This window comes from Coturnix japonica, chromosome 1 (assembly GCF_001577835.2).
Source record: "Coturnix japonica isolate 7356 chromosome 1, Coturnix japonica 2.1, whole genome shotgun sequence".
Lineage (NCBI taxonomy): Eukaryota > Metazoa > Chordata > Aves > Galliformes > Phasianidae > Coturnix > Coturnix japonica.
Window position 1 is genome coordinate 29,705,602 of NC_029516.1, and position 21,744 is coordinate 29,727,345.

At 34.6% G+C, this 21,744-nt stretch overlaps 1 protein-coding gene across 7 annotated transcripts in view; it reads right to left on the reverse strand.

Annotated features, from left to right (window-relative positions):
* Nucleotides 1-8,338: 8,338 nt before the first annotated feature.
* Nucleotides 8,339-21,744, reverse strand: part of TAFA2 (TAFA chemokine like family member 2) — a 174,048-nt gene continuing 160,642 nt past the window's right edge. For 3 of the 7 annotated variants that reach the window (XR_001553434.2, XR_001553435.2, XR_001553429.2), the window contains exons 5-8: nt 19,227-19,425; nt 18,616-18,725; nt 17,155-17,402; nt 8,339-10,527 (exon numbers count right to left, since the gene is read on the reverse strand). Coding sequence is in view for 2 of the 7 variants with exons in the window: in XM_015855255.2 (XP_015710741.1) it covers nt 19,377-19,406 (30 nt within the window). In the remaining 5 variants the exon portion in view is untranslated. Of the gene's footprint in view, nt 10,528-17,154; nt 17,403-18,615; nt 18,726-19,226; nt 19,426-21,744 lie in introns of those variants that run through there. The other 4 variants (XR_001553431.2, XR_001553437.2, XM_015855271.2 and 1 more) reach the window with 4 other exon arrangements.

Below are 21,744 nucleotides of genomic sequence, written 5' to 3' on the forward strand. Positions count from 1 at the left end.
CGTGGATGTGAACAGAAGCCCTTCCAGTTCTGCTGAAAATATCAGGATTCCTTTCATCCCCAACAGAAGAAAAAGCAGTGCAGTATGGTTTTGTTACAACTGCACGGCACACATAGGCAGTGAGAAGATTATTGCAAAAAAAAATGAACAAACCAACAACAACATGGTTAATCTATTACAAAAACTACAACAAAATCACAGAGGAGAGCTCAGTTTACGCACATCTAAGGGTAGATTTAAAAAACAGCAACAAAAAACAACAGGTTGCTTATTACCGTATTATTGATAAGAGTGCAGCACAGCACGACACAGCAATTCCCCCACTCCCCCATCACGTGGTCTGGACCACAGAGCCCATTATGCCTCCTCCTGCAAGAAGTAAACCAGTTCATGCTGCTTCACAGATTATTGCTCCTGCTCACACACCGCTCACTCAGCTCTGGCTTGGGCATCTCTACAATCTGCAACATAGATGCCCCAAAGTGCACACAGATCAGCACACTGCAAAATTAAACCCTTCAGCTCACATTCTTAGACATTCCCAGTGCATTTTTTGGTTGGAAATGTGAATGAAGCATGTTGAAATTCTAAGCCTACAAGCACCAATATTTCAAACAAACTCATTTGTGCACTTAGTGGTTGATCTACAGCCCACTAGAGACAATGGGAAGACTGCCATTAACTTCACATCAGGCTCATAAAAAATGAGGCAGATAACTCCCATTAATGTTAATGAGAGTCATGTATATAAATCACCTACCCGCTGGTGGGAAAAGAAACCTTTTTCTGTTCTGCTTTTTACAAGGCTTCCACAGCCTGTGATGTTCACAGTCCTCCAATAGCATTTTGAAGACAAAAGGTTTTCCAGAAGCCATGCCTTTCTATTGATTTTGCTTTCTGTTAACACAATTCAGGCTTTACATAGACAGTATACTTTAAAGCATACAATCATATCAGTTTTAATATGGCCATGAATGGACTCAAAATTACAGTGAAGTTAATTACAAGGCAAATAATTATTGTTTCTCAAACTACTGTTGATGATCTACAATAAAAATTCTTGCTTTTCTTTTCAATTAACTTCAAAAAATGAGCATTAATTTTCCTAAATTTGCATTTTAGATGAAAAAGTGAACTATTTCTTTTTTACCAAAAAAGATGAGTTTTTCACTCCTATTTATGATTGCTTCATGTTGACTTACCATCCCTTGCTTTACAAAGAAGACATATACAGAGATAAAGAATTACAGACTGGTGTAACAAAGGTCCTATTTGTTTTAGATAACCTTTCCTATTTACCTAATGGGTATGTCCTGAGCAAAAAAGATGACACATAATTCTGCTATAATATATTAGTCTCTTGTGGGCTTTTTGGTGGCTTCTGTTGTTTAAAATAATTTTAATACTCGTTATTTCTGTATAACAAAGAGCTTTCCAATGTTCAGTATTTTGTCATTTTAATTGTATAAATCTATATGTTAAAAATAATAATAATAATGAAATAAAAATAAAAAGAAAAAAAATAAAAAGAAAAAAGTATAAACTCACTAACATTTAAATTTTAGTGGAATTTTAATAGCATTCTAGAGACAGCATTTTCTTGCACATTTCAGATATGATGAATGGTCAACACAAAGCATAGGAAAAATGAGATACCATTAACAACTTGTCACCAATAGGAGATATTAGGATTCCAGAAAGCATCGCAAATGGATTTTTAGTTTTCAAGACCAGACCACAACTGCTTTGCTCCACCAGGTTTAGTCTTTCTTTGGTTCCTTATGCTTAACTCCTCAACATGGCACATTAATTTTAGCCTCTCATATGTTCACTCTTTCAGGTCCCTGTGTCTCGAAATTTTGCCACTCAAATAGCAAAGTGCAAGCTTTCCATCATTCTAATAGTTAAATAATGGCAAGGCTCTGCAATTGAAACAGCACGAAAGGTCACCTTGACAATACACTGACTGGTAAAAAGTAGCTTAAGGCATCACAGCTCCTTATTGTGAATGAGTTGACTGACTTTATGACTATTCACAGGATTTTAATAATTTTCAAGTTTGACCCAAAGCAAGGAATGCCATTTGGGAATTGTTGCCAACGATCAAAAACATCAAATATAAACACAATATTTACTAAGCATGTTTTTAACCATATTGAGCAACAACAAAGCTGGAACAGAAGGGTGTTTGAACTAATGATAAATCTCCTGGAATGGCTGGCATGGGTATTCAGTATGAAATTTAAACCTGAGAAGAAATCTATAGAAAGCTGAAATCACCAGCAGTGTTCTCAGAAAGCTCTACTTTCAGGATTTAAGGAGCACTGGCATGGAGTACAGATATTGCACAAGGACTTTGAGAAGATTGGAATTTGCCTTTCATAAATTGCCTTAGCTATGCATTTTATGGTAGGACAAGAGCAGGGCTGAATCCCACATGCTGCTCTGTTGGAGGTGGGGCTGAGATCACATAATTCCCAGACTCAGCACAGCCATATGATATCTGGGGCAACTGTAAAGGAGATTCAGTTTTTTGTCACCTACATTTTGTTCTCAGCCGAGCTCTCGATATCTCATGTAGAATGATATGCTCTTTTATCTAGGTGCTCACATGAACTGCAGCCTAATTTTCTAAATTATAGAGTTAGCATGTTTAAAACCAGATATGCTCAGAGAACAGCAAAAATAAATAAATAAATAAATAAATAAAAGAGGTGCTAACAAGGCACAAAATGCCTTGTCCTTCTCTACTGTTTTCATAACTGCTAATTGCAAAATAAGATCCTCCTGCCATATGCTTTAACAAAACATGAGGTAGGACCCAGACTGTATGGATTTGGTTAGCGTTTTAACACCCAGTCTTTTGGTATATCTATATATTTCCTTCCGAAGACATAAGAATTGAGAATATAACTGGCACTTTTTTGCTCAAGTCATTGGGAACATTAAGTAAAAGCCTAAATTTGGAATTCCTGGATACTTCATGCATGCATCAATACTTCAGGATCCATCTTTCAAGTAGCTATTAAATTTTTACATTAATATTACTACTGCACAAATTTCTGTATAATGAAATTTGAATCAAAGCACAGGGCTGGGTATTATGAATGAGAGAACACAATCTTACACATAGGAGATGTAACTTCCTTCACTGAAGATCTGTCTGCTTGCTTGAGAATGATTAAATCAGTACATTTTCAAGGTTCTTTTAATACTTCATCATCTGGTTTCTACTGCTGGCACTGAGAGAATGGAAGACCACAACACGTTAATGAAAGACTCACAGTGCAAACAGAATTTTCCTGCAGTGACTAAAAAGTCACCAACAGATGACAGTATGTTAACAGGTGCTGCCAGAAAATGACAGGGAGGCTAACACAGATACAGAATAAGAGAGTAAACTGTAACAGGATGAACAAATAAGAAGCAACAAAATCCATCTTTTATGCACATTGTTCAGATTGCTGCAAAATAATAAATTTTAAACTTTTACCTAATGACAAGCATTTATCCTGTAGCAACCAGAGAAAAATAAACACACATAGAACAAATAGGGTTGCCAGTGTAAGACAAGAGCATGTACAGTAATGCATGTTTTGCTTTCTGCTGAGGCTTATCAGAACTACTCTGCTCTGAAAGGTGCAGGGCCAGCAGTGCAGCTTGCTGGCAGCATACCACTCTGCCCCAATTTAGAATAGCACAGCAATGCAATCTAATTTCATTAGTAATAGAAAAGGGTCAGATCTGTATTTCTGGAGGCCCTCTCTCAAGTCATGGAACCAAATCTTGACTTCAGACAGCATGGGAAGCTTGCTTGCTAGCATGTGTGTGCAGATGCACACACACATCCCTCCACTGCAAATGCTATATTAACAGCTGTTTATCTCTACTTAGAAAGGCAGCAACCTATGTAGAAATATGCTGTGATCATATCTGGCATTTCTAAGGCCTGTAGGATTGTCCATTCTCTTCCCAGGAAGCTTTCTAGTATTCATTTCAGTATCACCAAATCATATTTGATTCTGGTATGTGCACAGAGTGATCACTTGTCAGAATTGTTTCTTTCGCAGCTGGGTAACAAGGTGATAGGTGGTATCTCTATGGGATAGGCCATATTTTACCAACCACTGCAGTAAAGTTACAGTGTTCTCATCCATGAGTCTATCCAACTCTCACCAGCCCACTGAATATGTTTTACTAGTGCTCACCTGTACCTCTGGGACACCTTACAGCACCCCAGATGTTCCCTACTAAAATCAACTTCAGTGAGTCACAAATAATAAAGATACCATAAAACAGAAAAGAGACACAAGTATAATTTTTTAAAAATCACAAACTTTTGAATACAGTGCTTTGAGTTCATCTATTATTAGATTATTTTTCTTCTAATGAACCATAAAGATAAGTAATTAATTATTAATATCCAGTAGTTATTAAAATAACTCTGCACCGGGTATAGATCCCTGTTCACCAGAGAATTTAGCTGGATGAAAGCAACTTTATTCTTTATTTGAGTGTGAAAGAAACAAACAAGACAGTTCTAAAAGTCATTGTTTTGATGCTTAATTCACAAATCCACAGAGACCTGACCTTGCTAACAGATATATACAGGTGCAAACTTTAACTTCTGTCCATTTCTATTAGGGAAAGATAAATTATATAGGTATAGTTTAACAAAATGCTTAGGAAAATAATGTAGGAAATATAGAATTGACCTCAATTTAGCAGGAAAATGCCTACTAGTATTCCTAAAGCCAGACTTAAATCTATCTTGTACAAATGTCTGTGAATGCTATGATAATAGCTCCATAAATGTAGATTTCGTGATGAAGTGGGAAGAACGATTTTTAACTTACTGCACTATGTTCGCCTGTGCAGAAATGTCTTCTATAATATTAATTTAAATATACAATCTGTTTTACAATGTTTTCCATCATCTTCTTCTCTCCATATGTTCTCCCACTAGGAATCTAATGAGTTCTACATATGAGGGATGACAAGGGAATATGCCTGAGAAATAATTCGAGCAATTATGGCATATGGAGGCATTGTTTTTGCGTCGCTTTTGCCATGAACATTAGGCAGAGCATCTGGGACCAAATTCTGCCTACCTGCCCATGGACAGTAGCAAAACCATCATCTGCCATTTGTAAATTCTGCTGAGGTAATCTGCCATACAGAGAAGACCATTTCATCAGCTTTATGATCAGAGAGCATATTGAAACACAGGCCATTTATACTTAGAGAAAAACATTCCTATTCAGATAGAACAGTTTGAGCTGGAAAACATTCTAAAAGCTAATGATAGAGAATCATCATTTCTTTTTTTCTTTTATCTCCAAGAAGAACTACAAAGAACCCGTATTCAGTTCCAGGCCATTACTTATAAAAGAAAAATCTCATCACTGATGAAGTTTGGTAAGAACTGACTATCCCAGCTAAAGAGATAATTACTGAAGAAAAGCAAAAAGAACAAAAGACTCATACTTTAAACTGGCAATAAGAAGGGTTATATTCTATACATCCAAATATTGGCAAGACACCCAGAATTAAACATAAAGAGAGAAACAGAGAAAACAAGAGCATCCTTATAAGGAGGCATAGTGAGCAAAACAACCACCTTACATTTTGAATGTGCTGGATACAAGATCTAACTACAAAGACATAAAGCTAGAGAACATAAGATCAGTTTTTGACATGTTTGTTCTAACAGTAAGGAGAGAAGAGTTTGAGAAATTCAACCAATATGCTGATACAGTGTAAACCTGCAACTGCACCTATTTCATCATTTTCAAAATAAAAAATAAAAAATCTTCAGCAATGTAAATAACATTAGTATTTTTACTTTTTTTTTTTTCCAATTATGCATTGCTGTATTTTAAGAAAAATAATATATCACAAAGTGCAGGGTTTTTATTGTTTCTCAGTGGTATTGTGAAGAAAAGAATGGCCCTTTTGTTACAGAATATCTACACAGACTTTTATAGTTATGAACATAAGCATAATTCAAAGAGCTAATATAGAATATTAACAAAGTTATATGTGGACAATAATACTTTTATTACACAAACTATTTATTGAACTTAGTTGGACAATAAACTGCTTTCAAAAGTAAAAGGTGGTTATAGTTCAAGGCTTTCAGTCATGGCTAATATTGATTTGATGAGTTAGTTATATTTAATCAAGAAAATCTATGATCAAATAACAACTGGACTTCACCTCTCATTGACACATGACATTACCTGAATGGTAGTAGAGAGGATTTGAAAACAGAGAGAAAGTTATTTAATCATTAACCTCAACAAGGACAAGCACATGAATTTTGATTTGCTCCTTCAGAATTTTCTGAGCAAAATACTGGGCACAAAATTTTGAAGGCTTTATCCATGGCACTTTGCCCTTTCTACAGTCTAGTTTTGGAGCAAATCCCAGGAACACAAACCAGATCTTTCCATCAGAAAGCACAGAATCAAGGACTTGCTGTCACCACCACATAAAGCCCCAGCCTGTACTTCTGTGGGATGCTGCCTGTATGCACATCCCCATAATCTCCAGGGTTCTGCCAGGATCCACGTTCCCACAATCTGGGGAATTCTGGGAATTAAATCATACTACTGTGGTTTTGCCTAGCCCGGCATCCCATTTATAGTCTGAGAAAGAACAGTCATTCCTCTATCAAATTTTTCCCAGCTGACACAAGCAATGGTCCTCCTGCCAGATGCTCTAAAATTAATTTTGGATTAAGAGATGTTGGCAACATTTGTCATCACTTGTCAAAATAAAGTTGTGGGAAATTCAGCCTTTTTATACTAGCTCTTGTAACCACCACATGAGCAGTGCAGATGAATGCAAAAGATGCAAAACAACCAACCATGGAAGACATGTTTGCTAAAATATTCACAATGAAAGTAAAGTGGTAGCAGAAAGTTATGTACAGGAACAAGATCAGATGTGGAAATATTTTCTAATACTGTCAAAGAATAAACAGAAAAGTTTTTCAGGATACAAACTGTGTTATGAACACTAAGCAAGTGATTCGGTAATTCTCATTATTTAATATCATTTAAAACATGTGAAATTATTTAGTGCTATCCGATTGTTTTGGTATCACATGTTTGATTATAAAGCAATCTAGCCACTGGCAAGAAAAAGAGATAAAGGCAATGCTGCTATTACAAACAAAACTGTGTTCCTTTCCCTTGTCAACGTCTTGGTTAACAACTTATTTGTAAAAATTCAAGTCACGAACGAGGCGGCAGTAAATCAGCAAAAAAGAATGCCAATCACATCTTTCTGTTTGGGTGTTATAGACAGTCACGCATTACCTGGATAGTTATTAAAGCCTGCTATACAATCATAACTAGGAAAATAAAAACAGCAACAATAACAACATCAACAGATAACCTGCATGTGCTTTCAAAATAACAAAGGTATTTTGTTCTAAAACAAATCTATCTGATGAAGATTTTTGGAATGTTTTTTAAGCTCTATTTTATATTTATTACATCTGGCTTGGAATTTTTCTCATTAAGACTCATATCAGGATTTCCTTTATATTTTGTTGAGCTGACCCAGTGCATTTCATTTTGAAAGGTTTGAACAAAGCAGTCAGTTTTCTTTCCATTAATGCACTCATTTACAAAACTTCAGACAAAGACTACATATTCTCTAATGATTCAGAGCTCTTTATGACTACTGAGTTTTGAAGGAAACATGGATTTCTCTATGATCTTTTTGCCTGATCATGATTTTATTCAAAGGTATATTGAATAAACTGGGAATCAGAATATAAGGAATAAAGGAGAAAATGAAGAATAATTAATCTCCAAGCACCCACAATATGAATGTCCATAACTGACCTAGTCACCAGTACTCTATTTTCAAAGACACCACTACTAAAACAGACACTACAGACAGCTGAACTATGGTTCCCACATTGCTCTGAGATTGACCAGCAGAGTTCACTGGTCACTGCACTGACTTTCATTTTTTAAAAACAGTTTAATAAATTAAACCAAAACATTATCATTTCAGTAAAGTCTACCATGAATTCTTCAGGAATACTGTGGAGAAAAAACAGTGATCATATTCAGCCTAATGTAAAAAAAAAACAGTGCACCCACTTGAATTTCCCATGGCAATGCTAGAACAGTCGCATTAGATCAATTTCCTTTGCAGAAGGATCTTTAAAACCAGTGGGAGATATTTCCAGCTCCAATGAATAAGTAGAAAATTAATAAAACCTTTGAAATTCTCACTCACTGAAAAGAAAAAAAAAAAAAATTTGTTCCACAGGCAAACAAAATAGATCTTCTGCGTGCACATCCATCCAGGGAACTCTGTTTTATATCACAATTTTATTCACTTGTTATGAATATTCACAACATTAATCCACTGCAGATAATCTATTCAGTATATTTGAAAATCCATTTATTTTCACTTATTGATATGCATGTGTTACACTTGTATATAATACAGTATTTTCAGTGTTGGTTTAAGAACAAAGAAACAAATAAAACAATATTGAGAAGCATGATGCAGACTTTTGACCAAAGATAGGCCATATTCAGATTTTACAAAACACCACATTAATACTCTGCACAGTCCCAGGCTTTTTAAGATGCTACCTTCCATCCTGCACCCATTAGCACAAATCCATACAATATTAATCCATCCTAAAATACTGAGATACCTAATTGCTGCTACAAACAGTTTATCCTAATTAAATTTCAATCAAAAAAGAATATCTTTCCCTGCAAACATTTTTTTATTATTATTATTATTTCTCAGCAGAATGATAGAAGGTACTTCTCAATTTTACTCCCAACAATCATTTATTTTGTTTAAGCTCTCCTGTGGAATAATACAACAGAGGTAATGAAATGGTTTTGGAACAGCCAGGGATACTGACAGGCAGATCTCTCCAAGGTATGTATCCATTGTGGAACTTTATATGTAACTACATTGCCATGTCAATAGCTCATAACGATAAAATTATTTCCATCTTTTTCAGAGTGTTTGGTAACCACACAGGACATTTAAATAAGCTTCATCCTATGTATTTTTTGCCTATCATTAAGTGTGTGTGCTTTTCATTTAATGCACCAAGGCATACAGTCAGAACTCTCTCACTCTCTCAGCATGCTTATGTAGTGTCACTAAAAGGAACTGCCAAATTTTTGTTGTATCAATATTACAGATGGCACAATATATACTAAATGAAGTATAAAATTATACATTCTGTAATAACTTAGAAAAAAAAAAGGCTCATAGATGCTTAAGGCCTTTAAATATGGGGGTTTTTCTCATGTAACAGCACATCACAAAGTTTTAAAAAAAAATTGCTACTGAAATAGAAAATTAAAAAAAGGAAATGTGATTTTGGCACAGATTAGGTGTGAATTTGGGGACAATAAGCAAGCAAAATACTCATGAACCCTACATCTAGGAGGGCACTAGGACTTTTTTCTTTTATAGCAATCAGTCCGAGCAGACATCTACATAAGCATCCAACAGTACTTAGTTTCAAGCAAGAGGTCTTATTTTTCAATAAAAAGAGAAAAATTCTGAATGATTACCACCCAATTTCATAATTGAAAAACTCATTTACATCCCTGCCTACTATTATAAAAATGGATGAAATACTTGCCTTGACTGCTTACCATGAATTTCAATGATTTAAAGGTTGAAAAAGTAAAGTGCAGGAACACTTGCCTCCTTCAAAGTAAATTGAAATATATATCTTAAAGGTATAAAATGCTTTATAATGGAAGTGGTAATTGAGTTTTGACCACTACTTTTTTTAACTGCCAAATAGCTGCAGTAGTTGGTTAGCCTTAGGGAAACATGTCAACCTGACTATACATTCTAATATGACTGATGTATTCAGATAACTATTACTTGTCAACAATAATTATTAACAATGGATATATATTTCCATTCCTATAACAAAAGCAACTTCAAGATGTTGAAATATGTACCCTTTAGAGCTCCAAGATTAGAATACAAATAAAAATGTCTAAAATTGTGCCATGCCAGAGGACAATTTCTGCAATGGAAATTTAATTAAAGCAGTGTGCAGTCCCACCAGCAATCAGAATGTGGACCAGGGAGCATTTTAGAGGGGAGGAACCAATACATTTTGGAGATTGACTTCATCAGGATGAAATGCCACCAGTCTGGAAAGGAGAATCCAAGTGACTGCTGATTTTCTGCACCTTTCAAGAATCATCTTTTGAGATTACAGCTGCAAATTCCTCTGCAAGTGCAATTTTACAAGTGTACACAGTTCAATCAGTTGAAATCTTTGTGACACAGAAGTTCAAAATAACTTTCCAGTAGTTTTGATCTCAAGGCTGTTGTTGACTACAAACCAGGTTCTCACTGAAACAATTGATTCTGAAGGCTACACCCCAGCAGTACAAAATTTCACTTCAAGGATTGCCTGGAGAAATGAAATTCCTATGTGTTGTATTTAACGTTATCAGCCTTGAGACTGACTTGATTTGTCTTTAGCTATCGGGTTACCTGCAAAGAAAAAAGAAAATCAGAAAATCAAAACTGTACATAGAGAATCTACTTCTGAAGTCCTGGAAACTGAAGCTGAAATACAAATCCTTTGTGCAGCAAAGCTGTTTCAATTGTTTAAAAAGAAGTTAATAATTCCCAATGGTATTAGATGGGGACAGTCCCCAAGTTACATTGTATTATTAAGTGCTTTCTTGGAATTTGACCTTAAAGAGACACTCAAACGTGACCATTCTTAAAAAAAAAAAAAATAATAATAATAATTTAAGAAAACTAACAGTCACAAAGAGCATTGGGTTTAAGGAAACTTTCCATGTTTTGTTCACCTTTTTCAATGATAGAATTTCTGAATCGCAAAAAACAATGCCTTTAAAATGTTAGCCATTGGGTACTGGAGATGTACTCATCTATTTATTGCATGCTACTTGAAAATGCAATGTTCTGTTAAATGCTAAATATATTCTAGCAAGCAGAAACCACTTAGTGGTGAAAAAGGACAAAAGCCATGCATACATAAACAAAAGCTATATCTTTCCTGTTATTTGCAAGGTATAAAATAACTCAAGGAGCTCCCTTAGAGTGCTTTCACCCAATATAACGTGAAATGAGTGAAAGAGAAGGATCATACAGAAAGAGTGAGAGGCAAAGCATTTCACATTAATTGGACTTTCCTCGTGCCTAACTCAGGTTTTACACATTAGAAGAAAAAAGTTTATCATATCAAAGAAACATAATTTTGAGGAATATTTCTGCTGTGTCAGTGGGTACAATTAATGATCATGTAACATTTTAGTATCCAATTGTGTCAGGGTTCAACATCCCAACTAGTGATGAACAACCTAATTGGACTGGCCACAATAACACCTTATGACAGACATCAAGGGACATATGCTCTTCATTTTGATCTCAGAGAGAAGGGTCATGCTCTGTGATGATGAAACACTCTTGCCCTCAGCAAAACTTTGCACGCAGCTCTCATCAGCTCTGCAGAGCACGAACATAGAGCAGAATATTAAAAAGACTGTTCTAGGAGTTCATTACTTCAGTTTGCCTTCACTAAGTTGTTTCTAGGAACAGCAATTAGGAAGGCAATAATAAAATTGTGCTTCGTGGCTTTCATAATTCCAAAGATTTATGTATTACACTTATATTTTTAGTTCTTGCTGTTGGAAACTGCCTCATATGACCCCTTCTGTAATGGAAGATTGCCTGAAACAGTAATGAAGAATTAATTTGAAAGTCAGGCAACATATTTCTATACTCTGCAACAAAGATCGAAACACTGACACAGCAATTAATTGGTTTTGTTTGTTTGTTTGTTTACTTGTGTATGTCTGTTGTTGTAACAAGATGAAATTCTAGTCATGGACCCAAATGTCACTGGGATGCATACTGTAAAATACACATCTTCTGATCCTATCTGCAGGTGGAATTCTATTAGCTTCATTTGATATAAAAACATATAAAAAACTGTTCTAAATCACCTGATGCAAAACACACTGAAAACAGATAAGAAGAAATGAGACTCCTAAAAGAGGCAAGTAGACACAGGGCCAAAGTATCTTACATTTTTGTACCAGAGAGTATACCAGCACGGAAGCAGACCAAGAGGAAGGATTCCTCAAAGACTCAACTGGAAAGGCACAGTCAGAGGAACTGAATTCTGTTTTTTGCCTGCATCCACAGATAGTCTTTGTTACTGAAAAGAGTGGACATAAGCTCTCTTTTTAGACACCAAGTTGACTGTGAGCCAGCAATATGCCCTTGTGGCAAAGAATGCTAATGGTATCCTGGTATGCATTAAGCAAAGTCAATAGAATCATTTGAGTTGGAAGGGATCCTAAAAGGTCATATTGTCCAACTCTCCTGAAATGAACAGGGATACCTACAGCTAGAATATCTTGCTCAGAGCTCCATCCAGCCTGACCTTGAGTGTTTCCAGGGATGAAGAATCCACCACCTATCCAGGCAACCTGTTCCAATGCCTCACCACCCTTACCATAAATACTTCTTCCCTGTATCCAGCCTAATCTCCCCTCTTTCAGTTTGAAACCATCTCAAGGGATCTCAAAAACAAGTCTGTCCCTTTCAATTCTGTAGGCCCCCTTAAGGTACTGAAAGGTCTATCTAATTCCCATATCTAGCTCTACAACTGTGTGGTGGAATATCCCTATACAACCAATATACACTGTTCCATGCAATGAATAAATGACGTAAAGAAAAAATGACTGATAGCCATACAAATCCTTGCTTTACATCGAGTGTATAGCAATACACAAACATCATGTTGCTTATACAGTCTGCATAGGAAGTCAAGTTGCATATTCCTAGTTTTTACAGTTCCATGGTTAGAGTTTTTACCTCCTTTCCTTTGCCAGAACTTTTATTATTCTTTCGGCTCTATTTTTATTTTTTTCTTTTCCCCTTAATGTACAGGTCACACACTGCTACTCCTAGTAACACACATAGTGGTTCACATTTTCCTCTATGTAGGAAGGTAATACTTGTTATGAGCAAGCACATACCAGCTATTAACATTAATGGAAGTTATATATCCATACACATTAGGGAGAGAATAGACCTCTCAGATGTTAAAGGCAATTTCATAAAGAAGCAGGGAAAATTTAGCTAATATGTAGTGATGTTATTCCCAGAAATGCTTAATCTGGGACAAAATAAAAGCCATTGGATTTGAGTAGCTATGAAGCAAGATATTGCGCCAAATGTCTTTTTAACACAACAGGGACTGAGAAGACAATGTGTCTGATCTCTAAAATCCTAAGAGAACAGTAACACACTGAATGGGTGCAAGTCAAGTCTAATCAATTTTTCAGTGAATAATTAATATGCATGAAAATTAACTTTGCTGCTGCTTAACAACACAAATGAAAAAAGTACATAGAACCTTAAGCATTGTAGGTATTGATTTGAATTAATTTGTTCAATCTTGGAACATAATTACTCCCTTTATGCTAATATATTTTTCACACGGTTATTATGTCATAAATACAATACATTAGTCTCTCTTCACTTTCCTGTACTAAATGTGCAATTAAAGTATAATTACTTTGCAGTTGCAGACTTTTTAATTTAAATTAGTGAGTGGCTGCTGTAAATTGGCTGTAATTGTATGTGAACTCATTTTATTTTAAAACAATAATATAAAATTAAATATATCTGAAGTTTTCCACATTTCTTCTGCTAATGTTCCTACAAGATTCAGTGCTTGGGTAGAACATTTTTGCCAGTGTGATCCAGAATGAACCAGAAATGAGATCACAAAGGCAATGCATTAGAAAAGCTATAAATTCAAGAGATTTTCTGGTCAGCTTCCATTCCAGTGCTACCACAAACATGTGAAAACTGTTCTCACTTGTGAAATTCCCACAGCTGATGAATACAGCAGATAAGATGTTCTGTTCCATCAGAATAGGTTTTTTGTTGCATTTACTCAAGATGTTCTGCCTTAGAAGATGAAGGAGAAAATTCAATACTATAAGATGTAAAGCATGGCTGAGTGAATATTCTCTATGTAAGAAAGCAGTTTTAATGACTGTCATCAACCTAAGCATTTACGTTACAGAGTCAGGCACAGCACAAATCTTCTGTTTTTCCAGATAAATAAATATATTACTAAATATTTCCTAACTATGTAATAGTTTGTATACACAAAGGAGGTATAAAAATAATCATTAACTAATTAGTAATGTTTTTAGAAAATAGTATAGGATAAATTGAAATCAGTGTGTGCTGGAACATTTCACAGCACAAATTTTTACATTACTAATTTTTTGACTGGCAGATCTATCTTTTTTGTTCTGTGTTTATCACATCTCATACATAAAATCTATACTAAAAACAAAATAATGAGTTTGTAAATTTGGCACTTGAGACTTAGGAACTTTCATTCTGTGGGTGCCTTTGCATGAAGCACCTCCAGTTCTGGCTTTTATCCAAAGAACTTATATAAATATGAGAGATGGGAAGAATTTAATACTTAATGTTTTACTGTTGCCAACTTTTGCTTCCTCTTCAATTATAATTTTTCCATCAACCATACAGTACAGGATTCTGTGTATAGTCACAGCCTGAATGTTGTCTGAGCATATTGAAAAATCATCAAGCTACCTTTTCTTTTTTCAGATACATAAGACAAAGAAAGGGAATTACATATTTTTAACAGTTAATAGTTCATCCTGTTCTAAGTGGAAATGCATTAGACAAGAAAAGTCTTCTTGGTACCCCTATATTCTTCTGCATAATTTTAAAAGCCTGTAAAATACAAAAATGGTGTGGGGGTCTCTTAAAGAATAAAATAGCTCACAGAAACATATTTAATGGACAACACGAGACAACCTAAGTACACGGAACATCACAAGAATCCCTTAGCTAAATTCTTGTACAAAGATACACATTAGAAAAATCTCTAGCTATGAATTGTACTCAGAAACATGTCCTGGAGACAAGATAGATACCTTGTACCAATATAGTCCTTATTTGTATGTAGTACAGTTTTGTGTCATTACCTTTTCATTCTTTCTCGCACTGAACATAAAAAAGCGCCAAAATAAATAAATCAATAAATAAGTCAATAAATCAATAAAACAGAGACAACAAAGTAGTCCTTTAGCAAACCTTTCCTAAAATAGGATGGGTTTGAAGAAAGTTATTTCAGTCATATTTTTTCATGAAAAAATAAAAAACCAAAACAACCTATTTTGGTAGTGAAAGCTTAATACGGACTTTACAGTGAAAACAGAAGAGCCCATACAACCAGATATTTTTATCTGTCTATTGGTTTTTTCCTCTTATGCACCCTGAATATGAAGGTTCAAGCTGGAAATAAATATTTTGAACAGATGGAAGCTCATTATTTCCTGGAACTTCAAAATCCATACAGCATGTTTGTTATGCACTGTTATTCATACATGGCTTGTTAAAGCAAGTGACAGTTTGCATTGCCACTTGTGCATTTTTGTTGATGAAATATTCTAAACTTGCAACATACAACTTTGCAACTGTGATACTTCAAATTACTTAGCAAATCTTAACAGAGGACAGGCCGACAATTTCCTCAGAACATGAGAATCCTGCATTTTATTTTCTACATTAAGGACCAGACAAAAGATAGACAAAGAGAGTGGTTAAAGATATGTCTGCAATAGAGTATTCATATTCATATGCACTTAACAATAGATGGGTGTGGATTTAGGTGTGCGTAGTAGATAACCAGTTTTTGAGGGGCAGAAGAAATCATTTCAAAAGTTTGAGAAAGGTTGAAGTGATTCAGTTGTACTTCAGGAGTATGCTTGATAAAGTAACTGCAACAGAGAACTGAGAGTTGGGATACAGGCTGTTGTTTCATAACTGTAGACTGTTACTTGTCTTGAGCTAATGACACAAGACAAAATTAGAGTGATTTCTGGGCAGCTGTGCAAACAGCTATTTAATTATAACTATACAAATTAATTTATCTTCATTGAGGGTTAAGTATTGACAGATTTTCTCATGTCTTCAGTTATTTCATTCCTAGCCATAAAACTTCAGCCTTACCTCTTGATATCAAGGCTGAAGAGTATTAATTTTTTCCCTTTTCCATACTTTAGGGAATCCAATATAAAATGTGTTTCTAAACACGTTCACAAGCATGCAGCAAAGCATTTTAGAATTCTAGATCCTCAGGTATGTCCTTCAGCAAACAACTCTAGCTCATTTTATTAATTAAACAGAACATTTTCCAATACAGTTAAATGGCTCCAAAGTTTTCAATGTCTTTCATTAGTACTACACTCTAAAGCACTTAATTCTTTTGTGCTTTTATTGCGCTGTGACTAATAGAATTGTGTTTGTGATCATTCTTGTACTTTACACTGTTCCTTAGAATGAAACAAACACTGAAAACTCATTTCACATCATGCTATTTAAGTAAACTTTTGTATTTTATGGTTTCTCACTACTCTTAATGATTTCAGCAGGAAATTTTAGCTGTTAAATATGGAAATCTAGACAAGCATTGTTAAAAACTGTAAGGAAAACTAAAAGGACTTTCAAACATAAATTGAGCCTTCCACTTGCTCCATATACACTAATTATATGCCAAGTGATCTTAAAGTTAGAACTAGAAAAATAAAAGAAAAATATTTTAAAGCATGGCATACATTTCTGAAAACAGGAAAGTTTTAAGATTAAACAGTCAAATTCTACTATATCTAAGGAATGCAGCACAAACACCCCTTTCCCAACTTTTTCTGAATTGTAAGAAATCCAGTATGAGATACCAAGCTTTCAACAATGAAACAACATCTAGCTGCATGTACCAAGATGTACATCTTTTTAAGCAATGTTTTCATGCTTTCCAATGATAATAATGCAGTTTATTAATTGGATCTCCCATTGAATGAGAGTGAGTGAGTGAGAGAAGAAAGATGTTTAAAGGCTCTTAGAAGCACCTGACTGATGCACTGAAGCTGCTCAGTAATACAGGGCAGAGTCTCTTGGACCACTCTCCTGGAGTACTGCCCAAATAAGCCAGTATTCCTGTGCATCCACAGGAAACTAAATAACTACAACAAAGAGTAAGGTACAACAGTTCCTGTTAATACTATGTAAACCTGTATTTGTACACACCTGCTGCTCTGTGAGTAATAAACCAGGGCTGGAACACATTTTCTGGAGTGGTTTGACTCTTTATTCCTCAACGAACGTTCTGGCCCTTCCTTAGAATCCGACCATGACTAGGATTCATCACAACTAGTGCTCCAACGTGGAGCCAGATTATTTAGTATGTGTGGAAAAATCATAAATTGTCATCAGGCACAGCAGAAACCTCCTTTCTCTACTTCTCCATTCGGACTTGAAGAGTTTTACACGTTTGCCTAAGAAACAAACACATGTCAAGTACTACACTGTTATGGAATTACTTTCAGAAAACAAAACTGGGATAGATGGAATTTTCTATAACTTACAGGTAAAAGTGCAGAACAACAGGAAGAAACATATTTCAGAACCAAAGTAAATTCTCTTAACAAAGGAGCATGGTCTCAAAAAACACCCCAAACAATAACAGCAATTTCAAAGGAAAAAGTTCAAATATACTCAAATTCAAACTTTGTAATTTGTCAAGAAAACCAAACAGCAATGGATAAGTAGCATTAGCTCTCATTTTCGCAATTATATCGGCATTCTATTATAAAACAGTAATTGAAAGAACTGAATAGAATTGAACAGAACTTTGACACAAATAAGAGCCATGTGATCAGAATACATTTCCCTCTAAACAAAAGAATTGAGTCTTTTTTAACATACATACATTAAAAAAATACAAAACTAAACAAAAAAAACTTCAGCTTCATCAAGTTTGACAAAAATGTGCATTCAGAGAACTCTACTTACAGTCACTTCTATGGCTAGTAGGCTACAGGAAACACCATAAAATAACATCAAAACATACTATTCAATTCAGGCACCTAGTTTCTGATATAGATTTTTGAGATAAATTTTTGGATTTGCTGATAAATTCTGATTGCTTCTGAAAAGGACTTCACAGCACCTCAAAAGACCAACTAAATTTCTTTAAATAATGCTTACAAAAGATAATTATCTTCCATTTTCCCTTTTTCCTTTAGGCCTTTTAACATAAATGTCCTACTGTAGATTATTAGAAACCTCTATTACAAGATAAAGCTCACAAGTTGGATGGTCCATTGATTTCATAAAATAACTACACATATAAAATATTATCAAAGAAATAAATGTGGCTCTGGATTCACATTCACTTGAATTTGATATTTTACAAAATAAACGTAATTGATATAACTCACTGGGACAGTTATCATAGTGTATAAATGATAAAGACATATAAGTTATGTTGAGGATAAATATAATTCATTACTTTTCCAAATGTATTTTGTTGCTATTCTCTTCCAAAAGACAATGTCACTACAATGTTCATAACTAAGCTTTCTCAGTGACTCTGTAATTCAGCAGAGAAATCAAGTTTATGTTAGACTATTATAACTTCCCAACATTTTTCATTTACAGACAAAAGTTTTGTATTGAGAGAAGACTTAAACATAAATCTTATTTTACTTTCTGTAACAGATAATAACGGTAGTAATGCAGACAAGGATATATCCTCTTGTGGTTTTTGGAGGTGATCACAACTCCACAGTGGGACTGCAGCATGACGACATAAAAGACTGCAAGACAATTAATTAAAAAAATTTAATTTTCTTCTGTTTTACAACATCTAACCATCTCAAATGGAAAAAAGCAACCTAAGTCTTTTTTACAAAAAGGCCATCTGAAGGATTATAGAGTCATACTACCCTTCTAATTGAGAAAGTAAAGGGAAAAGCAGAGTCCTTTTGTCTTTCACTCCATCTTACAGCACTAATCTAAATAACCCACTATTATTCTTGATTGAAAAGTGAAACCTCTACCAACCAGATGCTTTTGTCTAAAATGCTAACAAAACAAAAACATCCTTATTGTAAACTAGGATGAGGTTTTAAATTGCCTAGTAGCTAAAATGGATTTTCACCTTTTAATATATCTTTCCAGAAACTCTGTAAGACCGAACTTCAGATTATCCCTAGTAATGTGTTATCCCCAGGTGTGTTATTTTTCTAGGGATTTTGAATGAAGAATAACAAGCCATTTGGATGAAATCAAAATAGAAACATAAATTATTTCCTTACCTGTAATTTTATCTTCTCTATGAGGGTACCTGCTGCTCTGTTAGTGCAGCACTGATGTGTTTTCTACCTTTGTCCCAAGCTTCAGATTCCTTTGGTGATTTTCCCCCACTTGCTTACCAGCTTCCATGCTGGCATTTTGAGGTAGTGCACTCACATTTGGCTCCACGAATACTGCCAGAGCTGAGGGAATATAAGACAACTAAAAAACAAGTTAGAATACAGCAAAGCAATATCCAGGCAGGAAAAAAAATAATTATTTTTTAAAAAATAAATGTTTAAAAACAATGAATCAGTCATCAACTTGAAATACTTTGATCATTTTTCTCTTTCTTTCCACCAATTTAGAGTCTCCAAATGAAGAAAAGACTTTTCCATGTGCAGAGAAAATTAAGGCAAAGTAGTGAGTGCTGACAGAGTAGTGGGTACTAATTTAGAGAATATAAAATTATTTTAAGAGAATCTAATTTTAACTTTCTCCAGTCTGAGTACCCATCACACTATCACTCTAATACAGATAAGAAACAGAAGAAAGGTGGCAGATTTAGAAGATTACAGAAAAAATCCCTTTCACCCTTTGTCAGTTCTTAATAGAAGCAAGACAAGGGAAGATTGAAGAGCTTTTCACCTAAAAGCTGTCATAGATGAACAATTAGGATGATTTCTCACTATCTAGGGAAAACTACATAAAGCCTGGATCACTAGGAAGTAGTCAGGGTTACAGTTGCTCATTCTTGGCCAGTTGTTGATCTTCTTGGTTATTAGAGAAAAAGAATGAAAAAGAAAAATCAGCACTTCCAATTTAAATTTATATATATATATATATGCAGAACAGAGCAAATCCACCATCCGTGCTTGAAGTAGCATGTAGACGACTAAGTTTCCCTGCTATCTTCTTGAACATCTGACATGTATGATCACAAATTCCTGCAGCATTCTTGGAAACATACACATTAATTGCAGAAAATGTCTTTGATGGTCTTCCTCAACATTTTCCTCAAACTTGTGAATAATTGAAATACTTTTTTGCTTGAGTATTATGGAGATTTCCAGGTAGGAGCTACAACTTCCTATAACTTCTGTGTTCTGAGGATAACGTTGATACTGTTTTTTGGACATCATCATGCACAGAAAAGATGTAATCTGTCTAGTGAAATAATGAAATCTAGAAATTTGACTAAGAAAGTGCCTTGATACTCCATACTCCATGGATAAAGAATCTGGACAGTTCTCCTCATACCTTCATCTTCTCATTATACTCTGACTAGTACATGGCCTAAGACAAATTAAATATGAATGTATTAGAGTAGCGAATCATCATTAGTCAGTTGTATTCTAAAATTTGAAGTAATGAAGAAAAGGCCAAAAGGATCTGAAAGTTGTAGCTTTCAAATTTCAGGAATGCAAGCAACAATTACTTGGTTTAATGTCAAGAAAAAGAAAAAGGATTCTTGCATATAAATCTCTTGAATGACTCCCAAAAAGAAACTGGCTTTGCCAGCAATCAGCTTCAAAACTGACAAGCTGCATTCTAGGAGAAAGTTTATTCTTCCTTTTTTATTTGTAGATAATGTTGAACTACCGGCAAATGGAATTATAATTATGCTGTGCTGTTCTTTTCTAAGATCACTCCAGAAAGATTGTAAGGAGGTATAACAGAGGGATCTCAAAATTCTAGAATAGCTATTGTGCATTTGACTAGATTGGTAAGAGCACAAGAAAAGTTAACTTCTTTGATCTTCTTTTGGCCGGGTTATGTCCCTAAGTAACAAAGCTCAAATTCAAGATGAAAGAAAAAGCTGCTGTTCTGTTGAGCATTAGCGAGATATTTTCTGGTATTCTCAAAACTGAACTCACACAATTTTGAGACATCTTAAAACATGCAGTTCCATTAAAACTCTTCAGTCATCCATTCATACTGAGTTAATGGATACAGGCTACACAGAAACTATTCATTGTTCACTTGATATGATACTCATCTTTATAAACTGGTGTTCACTTCTTCTTTTAGAGGCTTTACCAAGATAACGCTGCAGGTCACATGCGGTAAAGAAGCCATGGTGAAACTGATGTTGTGCAGCTTTACTCAAAATCTTCAGAGCTCTATAACAATTCTCACTGCAGATAAAGAAGGTACTGAATGATAGCCATCATGACCAAAAGATTTGAGAATGAATTGTCTGTGCATGCTAATAAAGGAGTAGAAGAAAGTTCAAAGTGTACTTTTAGAACATATAAAAATTTTGGAAGGCTTTTCTCACTAACAGTTGTGTCTTTCCTGAGATGAACCAAGTCCTCCTCAGGGTGGAAAAAGGAGTAAATTATAAGCTATGAAATATAAACAATCTTGGAAATTTTACAGAAATTATGTTGATCCTCTTTTTTTTTTTTTTTTTAATTTAGTCCTAGAGATCAGTTTCTCGTTTATTCTTGAGTGAAATACACTTTTTTCTTCAGTCTGAATACTCTTCGGATATGACTGGACTGTCTTCATTATTCTAATTAGGATAAACTGATTCCA